The following is an 11802-nucleotide window of genomic DNA, read 5'->3' as shown; positions in this document are numbered from 1 at the left end:
GGAACAAAGTCCCAGAAACCTGCAGGTCCGCTGCAACTCTGACTACTTTTAAATCCAGGCTGAAGACTTTTCTTTTTGTCGCTGCTCTTAATTGAACTATTAATATCTTAGACTGCACTGTAACTTTTATCCATGTATTTTTCTTTTAATTGTTTATTTTATTAGCTTTTCTTTTTAATGACTGATTTTAAATGCCATTTTCTTAATGTCTTTCATTTTTTGTAAAGCACTTTGAATTGCCTTGTGTTGAAAAGTGCTATATAAATAAACTTGCCTTGCCTAATAAAGATTTCATGTGACACATAAAATTGATTTGTTGATGGGAATTAATGTGAATAAATTAACTCGGTCTTAAAAGGTTAACGGTACTCTTGCTATCACTACTCACCGACACTATAAACCTTGTCCCTCATGCTAGCCCTGACAACACCGGTAAGCACACCTTCATCTAGGCTGCACTGTAACGTGTCCTGACTTGTTGTGGTTCTCTCCTCTATCTACACTCTTCTTGTCATCTTTGTAAAACGATATCAGACTGGTAATTGACACAGCCATGACTTCTAGTTAAATTCAGTGTGGCTAAAATGAAAAGCTTTGTTAAAAATTCACTGTGGCTAAAATGAAAAGCTTTGTTAAAATATTCAAGCACGCGAAAGTCAAATTCAGCTTTATTGTCAAAAATTCTACATGTGTTATACATCCAGAAATATCGAAACATCGTTTCCCACAGTGTGACATGTATACATAAAACAAAACAAAAAGGGCCTAGACAAATGTGGTATACATTAAACAAAACAAAAAGGGCCTAGATAACCGGGGTATACAGTTTAAAATGTTAATATATTTAAAGTGTTCAAAGTGCAGTTTCAGTGCAAGTCAGTTGAAACGATCTTAAATTGGCGTGACGTTGAAGTCGTGCGACCCTGCTGCTGTACTGGCTTGTAGTTCGTCTATAGCATAACGTTAGCATTTTGCTTCTGGCGACTAGATTTATGATTCAAAAATTATAAAAGTAGGGTTGACATGTGGAGATTATCCGGCTGAACAAAACGTGATCCCTCTCTTAAATGTGTGTCAACCACAGACCTTATTTCGAGCTATTTTCCAAAAGCCTATGGAGAAATTGCATTGGTTTTTGACGAAGGAACCGGAAGAAGTTTACTTCCAGGTTTTATGACGCGTCACTGCGGTTCTCTATAATGTACCCGACTTAACACAGGAGTGTATACACATCCTTAGTACAGCATGGACTCTTATGAGGAGTAAATTAAAAAAGATAAAAAACAAACGTTAAAAGGGTTACAAATAATTGTAAACATATTTGCAACCACATACTCGTCCTTCTCAAGCAGTAATTTGCTGTATTTCGAGAATAACTTTACCTTCACTGACCTTATGAGAACAGGAGCATGGAGGATTGATCATAAACATACCTAGTGATGTACAACACTGAACGTTTTAAGACCCCTTCTTTATTAAGTTGGATCTTTTTCTTTAAAAAAAAATGTATTCATATTTTTGAAATTACCTTTGAATCAAATGACTGTAATGTACAGTAGCCTTGTCTCTAATGTAGCCAAGATGACACAGCCAGATGATTTTCACAGAATTTCCTCCTCAAAGAGCTTTTATCCTCTTTTAGGTAACTAAAGGTTGACGTACTGCAACTGCTGCTTTATCTGAGCTGGATATAAACGAAACAAAAATGCTCGCCATAACATCTACACTCATGTGTTTGAAGCATTTGTCAACATTATAAAAAACTGTTTTTCTGACCTCTAGTGGTCAACATTGATTATTGCAGTTAAAAGAGTAGAGCTACAGGGAGAAGGTGGGATCTTGTTTCCTCTCACCTTGTGCCTCTCTATGGAGCTGAGGAAGTCCAGGTCTGTCTGGTCTGATATTCCTCCGTGAACAATCAGGATCTTTCCATCAATGACAGTGGCGACGGGCAGGAGGCTGAAAACGTCCTGAAACAGCTGGAGGATCTCCCTGCCATGAGTCTACAGTCAGACAGATTATTAATCCAGCTGCTATGAAAGCAGTTACATGCCACAACCTGCAGAGCATGCAACTGAATACAGTACTAGTCACAGCAGAATAATTGCATCTCTCAGGACTCAACTGTACCTTATATTTCTGCATGACTTCTCTTGTGAATCCATATCTGAAACAACAATGTATTTTAGTTTTCCTTCCCTTATATTTTGTGGTAAACCTACATGAATATATGCTTTTTTTCTTCCTACCAACCTTAGGTTCATTATGTGGTCTTCATGGTTTCCTCGGTTCAGGTGCATGTAGTCGGGGTAGAGCAGCAGGTAGGCTAACAAAAGGATTACCACTTCGACTGACTTTTTCCCACGGTCCACAAAGTCCCCATTGAACACATAAGGTGTCTCCGCAGAGGGAAGGCCATTCTGAAACACAGCAACATGTCGTAAAAAAATAAACAGATTTCAAATCAGATCTTGCGTGTATGCATGCGTTTGTTGTTGCCTTGACTTTTACATTTAATTATATTTTACTTTTATATAAGATCTGATTATATGCATTGAAGACAACTTCTCTGTAGGAAATGAATGGTCAGAAGATACAATTGTTGCCCTGAAAAAATATAGCTTTACAGTACCTTGTAAAATATGAGGAGTAAGTCATCAAGCCGGCCATGTAGGTCTCCTGTACCAAATGGGTAACATCACATAAATGGAACAATTGAAATCCTATTTCTGGCTCAACAAACTCTTAATTTATACTGCAGGTTAAAAATTCTACTATGGTATGAAAACCCCTAAACCACCAAACAGTGAGTGTTTTCTATTGAAGTATTCTTGAGTTTAATGAGATGCTAATCGGCAAGAGGAGGTAGCCGGGGAAGAGGAGTCAAGTGCCTGATCAGTCTGCAAATGAACAAAACCGTCATTCTTGAAGCGCTGCCATTAAGATACAGTCAACTGTATTTAAAACACATTCGCAGACATCAGCAATCATTTAATCCGTAAAAGGTTAGTTGCATACAATGGCCCACTGTACTGTGCAATTAAACAGATGCACATGTGACTTAAAAATTAAGAATCTTTAATTATCAAGTGAAACTGTGGTTATGGTCACCCACCACATATAGTGATCTCACTAGTGTAGGATGTCGACAAGTGGGTGATGTTGGGCATCTGTTTGAGGAGCTTCTTGGTCTCGTGCAGCAGTTGCAGAACATATCTGGCATGTAGTGTCTGTGTGAAGAAAACTGATAAAGCCCCTGACAGCATCCATGTGCAACAAGTGTGTGTGTGAGGAAGATAGAGACATATTACTGTACCTGCTGCTCTTTAAATGCACCCAGGAGAGAGTTGGTATCAGACACGGAGAGAGGAAACAAGAGTCGGGGTCCGCTGTATGACTCTGGAACAGGGATCAGGTTGTAGCCCGTCTCTCTGCCTAACCAGGGGTCCACCACCGGGTCCAGCAGCTGAGAGATCAAGTCTGAGGGACACAGCATGAGGAGAAGGGGCCACACTGAGCTTATGTAGAAAAAGCTCAATACTGAAAGTAGGGCTTAGAAATAAAATCAGTATATGTTATGTTATCCCACAATTTGAATATGTATTGTGATATACATATGGGAAACTGAAAGATGGATACTGTTAGCAAAAACAGACAATTATGATGATTAAAAGTGAGAAATTAAATGATATTGCAGAATACAGTCATCGTTCAAACAGACATTTAGAGGAGCACAAAAATCTAAATGGAGATCCCTACGTGGTTTCAGTGCCACAAAATACCTTTAATTACTTCAATATTTATGTTATTATCTGTTTCTGTGTCAAGACAGAAAGTCGATTAAAACTCTGAATAATAAATCCAATGATTGAACACGTAAAAGTCTATTTAAGTTTTGGGAAGCACAACTGCAGTGTATATGTAAAAAAGTTCAATAAAACCTTTTATGGCTTTAGCTGAACGCAATCGGATAAATATGATGTCAATTGAGTCAATGTTAGAGTAAGAAAAGGTTGGGCAACTGTAAGAAAGAAGTGAGCTAAACAGATCTGCCCATACTTATCTATGCTTGAGGCTAGTGGAGCAATGCTACATTAGCCCACTAATTCTGAGTTATATTGTGGTTAATGTATGCCCAATAGTTTTGACAAGCGATAATTTCAAAAAGTGTAAAATAAAAAAGATAAGCAAACAATGATGAATTTCATGAATCTGCATGGTTCATTATTATTATGAATATTATCATTGCAGTTATTTGTCACATTAAATAGGGTGTTATAGTGCAATTTGAAAAAATATATTAAAGGTTTACCCACTGAATTAAAATCCAGTTTACAGATTTTAATTTATAGGTCCTCGTAACAAACAGCTTGACACAGCACCACATCCAGCTCTGTGTGGCTTCACTGTTGCAATAAAAGACCACTCCAACATGCTAATGTAACCTCTAATTTATGCAAACAAACAAGAACAGTCATCTACCTCCAGGCCTATTTCTCTTTTGTAAGTCTTTTGTCTATTTCCCCTTTATGGTCTATTAAATGTCCATTACTTTTTTGCCACACAAACATAAACAGATCGCTAATATTAAATACAAACAACAAGTCTTTGCATCCCTTATGTTGACTGGATGCATATCCATGGAGAGGATGTGTTGTATATGCTACGCAGTAAGGACTGACCTAAATATTAGGTAGTTAATGGAGCCTTATGCTTTTTAGTTGGACATACTTCAGCCACAGCTGTGTCAGTGCAACACATTTGCCTCCACATTCACAGTAGTTGCTAAGCAACAGGGTATACGCAATGGGTTTCTATTGCAGACCAAAATACAGCATGCCTAACAAAGCTGGTGTTAATTACATGGAGGTAAGAGTGGATCATTTAAAATGTTGATCCGTCTCTATTTCTGTTTACCAAAAAGTAGTATATAATAAACCTAAACAACAGAATAAAAATAAGCACTAACAAAAGCGAAATGGTTCAAAGAACCTCACATTTCAGTCTCAGAATGTCTGAGACACAGGCATTCCTCAGTTAATGCTTTACATGTACTGCGCAGTGCACTGCATTCATAAAATGAACACTGTTATCAAATGCTTTTACTTCAAAATGAACTTTACCTCCAACATTTCAAAATAAAAAAGTGTTTTTATACTCATAATACTATCTAACTCCTTCAACACTCAACATTATATAGATACAAATAATATTTTGTCTCCTAACCTGGTCCATTTTCATTCAGCTGAGTAAAGTTGTCGAGCATGAAACTGAAGAAACTTGAGAGCTATAGAGGAAAAACAAAATATGTTTTAGCTTTCTGGTGCTTCTGAGTTTGTAAGTAGGATAAAGTTGCTCTTCTGAGAGTCACCTGTAGCTGGTCCTGTTCCCCGGCATATTCAATGGACTGGAAGATGTTCCAGGTGTACCTGCGCCTCATCTCCAGACGGGCCATGTAGCGCCGGTACCATCGCTGGATCAGAACCGCTGCCTTCATAGCTACGACAAAATCCCAGCTGTTACATTTCATTTGGATGGGAGACATGTTTGAATATCTGGAGTCACAGTTATACAGTACATGAACATTACTTGTGACTAGGGATGTAACGATACCAAAAACTCACGGTTTTTCTTTATTAAATAACAAATCTGATTTGTACAGCCTTTTAGTAGGATAGTAGTATTTTAAAGTGTCAACAATATAATAATCAAACCCTGCAATAGAATAAATCAAGTTTCACTTCAGTTTTTCAAGTAACTCAACTCTAGCTAACTCACTCACTCACTCACTCACTCACTCAGCATCATCAAGGTTATCTTTTAGGACTATGAGCATGTCCACATTTCCAGGTAGAAGCTGGGATGTTTGGGCGTTTACAATATCCCCTGCTGTGGAAAAAACTCTCTTGCTTGGTACTGATGTTGCTGGGACAGAGAGATATGCTTTGGCCATGGGTGACAGCAGTGGGTCAAACTCTGCATTGTCTCTCCACCACTTCAAAAACAATACAGTTTTTGCCAAGAAGGTGAGGCTTATTGACAGGGCAAGATATAAATATACTGTTGGTACTTGTCAATGTCTCTAGGTATGTACATGTAGCCCTGTAAATACGATGTCCTTTTGTGTTATCTGTTGTTTTATGTTCATGTTGTAACCTACTTGCTGCCATGTTGGACAGGTCTCCCTTGAAAAAGAGATCGATGATCTCAATGGGTTGAATAAAGGTTTAAAAAATTAATTATTTTGTCAGTCTCACGACGGTATTGAGACATTTATTTACCGCGATATCGCGATATTCGATATATCGTTACATCCCTACTTGTTATTTAGTATTTCAGAATTTCTATTTGATGGGAAGTCACAGGAGTATTTATCTTTGTTTTTAATTTGAGAATGCATTCTGATCAAAAAGCATATTTGGTAAATCTTCACATAAAAAGGCCTACAATGAAATGCCACATAATGTCACAGACTTTAGAAATGATTAGGGTCTTACTCAGAGCAGGGCAGGGAGTCTTAGCTGTGTCATCTGTGAGGAGAAGAAAATAAACTACAATTCAGCAAAAGTAACAGGTAATGAAACAACACACACACACACACACACACACACACACACACACACACACACACACACACAAGATAACAAGACACAGGGGAGGTCATGAGCAACAGTGAGACTGGAAAAGCAAAGCAAATTAAAAGAGCTTTCAGGAGAAACAGCACTCATTAAGGAGAGAAGACAGCCTGTGAAGACAGAGAAGCACCATCTGTCACACACTTGGCGTGTGGGGGCAACAACTCGGAGGAAAATGTACTACAGCAAAAAATTAATTACCATCACATTCATACTACGCAGTGTGACATGGAGATGCAGATTGAGATACTATGACAACAACACAGTTTAAAGAGCACACATGATTTACAGAGGACATCAACAAGGTAAAAAAGGAGCAAGAAAAGTACTGCAACTCTGATTATTTAAATCATCGAATAGTATCATAGAATCCAAGATGATATATTGAAATGTAATTTTTCAGAAACCCTGGATATATTCAGTTTACAATGTCATAAAAAAGTAATCCTCATTTTTGAGAAGAGGCAAAAGAGTTTTAAGGTCAATTTCAATTTTTGAAAATAACTGAAATGATTGATACATTATCAAAAGATTGTAGATTCATTTTCTGTCGATCAATGAATTGAATATTTGTTTCAGCTCTAGTTTTCAATGTAGACTGAGAAGAGGATAAGTATATTTGGGAATCTAGACTGATTTAAAATATTGAATATTGGACTGTATCAAGGTATTTCATATGTAAAAGTATGTCCATCTAAACAAAAATAAGTTTTTCTAAGCTTGAACTCTAATAGTATCAAGCACATATGGAGTATTTTCACTCATCTGGACTCCTACCATGTCAGCATCACTTTTTTTTTTACCTGGCTCAACTATTTTCCCTTGAGTCTCCGTAGCAACGGAGGTGCCACATCCCATGATGACCAACAAAGAGTTCCCGAAGATCACATCAGTCAGTTTTTCCAAAGCTGAGTCATATATGGCTGGTGGTAAGAGACTGCTGCCCAGAGACCTGAAAAGTAACAACAGTACTGAGCTGCACGATTCAGCTGTAAAACAGTAACGTTTGTATTAGGTCGAATATAAACAACTAAAAACTAAAATAAATGAAAATGAAGTGGATTGTTTTGACAGACATTCACTCCGGATACAGTAACGTGTTCATCATTTCCTCAGACTTCAGTCAGAGCATGTTTAGCTCACATCTGAGCCTCACTCAGGGTTTCACTGAGGGACCATCAATACATTACTATTGGAATGACACAACCAACTCTATATTTGCAATACCTCCATGCCAACGTGCCCATATGAGTGAAAATGATACTAAACTAATTAAAATAAGTGTGTCTTATGCATACTTGTCAACCCTCCCGATTTTCGCGGGAGACTCCCGATTTCCTCCCGGGGTCATATTTCTCCCGATTTCTGACAAAATCAGATTTACTCAGGACTGTTTCCACTCGGACTTTAATACAGCTACACCATTGTTTGGTTTCCATGCTAACACGTCTCTTTAGTAGCGCGCGCAACTGAAAGTCTGAGGCAGATAGTCACAGAAAAAAGAACAAGAGTCGACAACTACTCTACTCTCTGCTCACTCCTTTCCTGCCCACACATATGCTCCATCAAGGATGGTGCTACATGCTGCACTTAGAAATACAATAAGCATGTTAATGTTAATCTAACAGCTCCGCCGATAAACTAGCACCCCGCCCCCCCCCCATTTTGCATTTTGAAATGCTCCCGATTTCTGAGGTTTCAAGGCTGGCAAGTATGGTCTTATGTCACGTGGCACTTCTTTTTTGATTAACGAAATGTGATTAATTGATTTGACTATAAAGTATTTAAATAGATCATTCAGTTTATTCTTTTTTTCCAACGTTTCCATGTCATGTCCATGACTCCAAATCAATGCAGCATTGTATTTCTGGACAGAAGGGTGAATTCAAATCCATACCAGATATTAGCAAGAACACCACACTCATTTTAATTGGATTATCCAGATAAAAGTCTGGATCTTGTTCAATAGCTTACATGTTATGTTGCACAATCACTAAAAACCAATGTAGCATAGTTTTACTACATTGGACAGCTTATTTCTTTTTTTATTGTATTTTTGTCCAGCTCCTATTTATGTGAATATCCTAATGAAAATGTAGATCTGTTTTTGTTGAAAGGTCTCATATCCGTTTGATAGTGACTCCAAATCAATGCTCCATTGTACTGCAGCACTGGAAGTGACTTGGATCGGAATATCCAACCTAAAATTAACTTCACAGCGTTGTTTGACACAGAAAGAAAATAATCGAGTGACTCTTTAATTTAATCAGATCTCTTTCACGTCCTGGGAACACATTACCACGTCACCAAATGTGCATTAGAATTAGGCTTTAATATAGAAACACAAGAAACATGGGGATACACTTAGTCTTGTAAATGGCTTCTTATCACGCCCCAATACTCTCAAACAAACCGTTTCATATCGTACAGAATCAAAAAGAAAATGTTGCCAACTGCGCATCATTTCAATCCACATCTTATTCCAAGGAAGTGTTTATGTAGTATGCATCCGGTGCATATGAATCGCATTGTTTGTGTTCCTACCTGCAGCTTGTATCCGCGCGAGCCGGAAATCATGATAGAAAAAGAAAAACTTGCGTCAAAACGGCACACAAAATGTTTCTCTACATGTCCTGCCACAGGTTCGAGTTTAAAGATGATCCAGCGGCGAAAGTGTTTCAGAGATCAGAGCTGAGAGAAGGAGAGAGCCCAACGAGAGGCGGAGCAGCAGCAGGTGTATTCCGTGGATTCTCAGACACACAACACCAACACTCTTTATCTCTTCTGTTCCTCAAAGCACAAATATTCCCCAGGTAATATTCACCATGACTCATCTCTGTTCTGCGCCTCGACTCGTGCATCCACTGAAATTGTGATTATTGGTGATACCAGTTTCCATGAGGACTCCTGACAAGATGTGATGGAAACTACTAGCCATGAAGTTTGTCATGATCCTCAGGATACTTTCTAATAATCTTTACTCTGGCGCCACCTTCAGACCGTTTTTAACCATTTAACCCAAAATGTGTTTTTGTTATGTGTGTGAACAGCATTTTAATCTAGTTTTTTTAAAACATTAAATAACCACGTTCAAGCCTTAAACATTATCCGCATGTGTGGGCACTGGGCAAGTTACTGTAATAAATGCCCCCATTATAACATTTAATCACTAAATTTACAACAATTATTTTGAGAGCAGAGATGGAATTTGAGTGTGACAGATTGGTGAGAACAATTGAACAACTTTAGAGTTAATTTTTAGAATCTCTACCTTTGCTTATTAAAAAAAACAAAAATTAAAGTGTTTTTGCAGTTGTACGTTTTGAATGCAGACACCAACATGATAGTTCACCATCAAACTCAAGCTGTGATACATAAATATTTCAGTATTAAGACTACTAGTAATGTGCATTAAAACAAAACGTGTCCTTGTGCCCTGCAAATCTTGACATTTAAAAAATTGTACAACTTGGATTTAAATGAAAGGTTGTCATTAATTACATGAATAAACGTGAGTAGGCCTCATTTGAATGTACTGAACGACTTGTTAAAGCATGCATGCATGACTTTAAAAAAAAAGGGAAAAGGCAACAGAATAAAAATAAATATTTATTTAATGTTAAAAGTTAAAATGACATTTTACAACTCTTCATGCTGCAGCTCTTGTACGAATCCTCCTCTGAATAATTATGACTGCAGCTCTGATCTCATGCCGAGTGATCACCTTCAGTCTGTTGCTTTTTGACAGCCGGGACGCCTCGGAGCTCACCAGTCTGAGCAGGACTGGCTTCGGAAAACTGAGTCGACCGGCAAGGAAGTCTGGAATCTTCATCCCGGCCGGATGCACCTGCAGAAAAAGAAAAATGAAAATTCACAAGTGGGACCCTTTTCATGTTCTCAATCTAAAGCATTGTTCCCTGCAAAGTCCACTTGGAAGGAAAGGATTTGTATTAACTAATCTTAAAGTTCACCTATTATGCAAAATCCACATGTTCATGTCTTTTCTACATAAACATGTGTCCCCTCTGTGTAAAGAGATTCTGAAAGTTTCAGGAACAAAGACCCCCTCACTTTGTGTCCTGATCCATTTATATAAAAACCTGTCTGAAAATGAGCTGATCAGATTTTGGACACTTTATGTCATAACGATTTTTTTGGCTTGTGTAACCATTAGCCAATAACCAACCAAGGAAACCACTTTATCACCTGAATCTCCTCCTAGAGCGCCATTGTGTTCTTTTTAACCAAATATCTCAGAGGGGCGTGGGGAGTGGCTCCTTATTTTCATCTAAAAGTAACAGACAGAGAGTCAACACTTTTGAAACAGAGGAGATTATGGGATGCTACAATGTTTGATCTGTTGGTATTTCGAGCCAAACACTTCAGAGACATGTTTCGGATAGATAGATAGATATATATATATATGATAATATCTGATAATATATTGATCCAAAGGGAGTGCATGTACGTAGACACGTTTTGCCTCTCCACCTCTGTTCCTTACCCCTTTCCCTCAACCTATCCTAAGAGAGACATGTTAGTTTTGCTGCTATAGGCTTAGACTGTCGGGGGACACCTTACGTCTTCCTGTACCTATCTCATGTTCCGAATTACCCAGCTTGCCCAACATTTCTTTTTGGTGTGTATCTACTCCGGGATCCTGAGTCGTGGCTGATCCTGTTGCTGCGGTCCTGTGTCCTGGATCCTGAGCCATGTGTCCTGGATCCTGAGTCCTGGATCCTCTATCCTGAGTCCTGGATTTGAGTCCTGGACTTCGAGTCATGGCTGAACCTATCACTGTGGTCCTGCCGGACTCATCATACTACTTCCCTGATGGCTCCAACAGGATTGTTGACATCCTCGTGGATTCATCTTCTTATTATAGACACAACNTTGGTCTACCTACGCTGTAAAATGTATCATCTCTTCGATTTACACACGGCATCTATTGCACATCTGTCCGTCCTGGGAGAGGGATCCCTCCTCTGTTGCTCTCCCTGAGGTTTCTTCCATGTTCCCCTTTAAACTGTGGGGTTTTTCCTTTTTTGGAAGTTTTTCCTTGTACGATGTGAGGGTCTAAGGACAGAGGGTGTCGTATTGTCATACTGATATTCTGTACAAACTGTGAAGTCCACTGAGACAAATGTAACATTTGTGATATTGGGCT

At 38.4% G+C, this 11802-nt stretch overlaps 2 protein-coding genes across 2 annotated transcripts in view; both read right to left on the bottom strand.

Moving 5' to 3' along the window:
- Nucleotides 1-9574, bottom strand: part of ppef1 (protein phosphatase, EF-hand calcium binding domain 1) — a 13892-nt gene extending 4318 nt beyond the window's left edge. The window contains exons 1-11 of the mRNA XM_010780190.1: nucleotides 9180-9574; nucleotides 7439-7587; nucleotides 6498-6530; nucleotides 5372-5499; nucleotides 5227-5287; nucleotides 3317-3480; nucleotides 3116-3230; nucleotides 2633-2679; nucleotides 2254-2420; nucleotides 2131-2167; nucleotides 1782-2003 (exon numbers count right to left, since the gene is read on the bottom strand). Coding sequence (XP_010778492.1) covers nucleotides 1782-2003; nucleotides 2131-2167; nucleotides 2254-2420; nucleotides 2633-2679; nucleotides 3116-3230; nucleotides 3317-3480; nucleotides 5227-5287; nucleotides 5372-5499; nucleotides 6498-6530; nucleotides 7439-7493 — 1029 coding nt within the window. The 5' untranslated portion in view covers nucleotides 7494-7587; nucleotides 9180-9574. The remainder of the gene's footprint in view (nucleotides 1-1781; nucleotides 2004-2130; nucleotides 2168-2253; nucleotides 2421-2632; nucleotides 2680-3115; nucleotides 3231-3316; nucleotides 3481-5226; nucleotides 5288-5371; nucleotides 5500-6497; nucleotides 6531-7438; nucleotides 7588-9179) is intronic.
- Nucleotides 9575-10231: 657 nt separating this feature from the next.
- LOC104953261 (histone H2B-like) overlaps nucleotides 10232-11802 on the bottom strand; it is a 2096-nt gene continuing 525 nt past the window's right edge. Inside the window, exon 2 of the mRNA XM_010780183.1 lies at nucleotides 10232-10482. Within this exon, the coding sequence (XP_010778485.1) occupies nucleotides 10285-10482 (198 nt within the window). The 3' untranslated portion in view covers nucleotides 10232-10284. The remainder of the gene's footprint in view (nucleotides 10483-11802) is intronic.

This window comes from Notothenia coriiceps, unplaced genomic scaffold (assembly GCF_000735185.1).
Source record: "Notothenia coriiceps isolate Sejong01 unplaced genomic scaffold, NC01 NC01_scaffold00021403, whole genome shotgun sequence".
Lineage (NCBI taxonomy): Eukaryota > Metazoa > Chordata > Actinopteri > Perciformes > Nototheniidae > Notothenia > Notothenia coriiceps.
The sequence above is the reverse complement of the archived record's forward strand: the minus strand, read 5'-3'. Positions and strand labels throughout refer to the sequence as shown.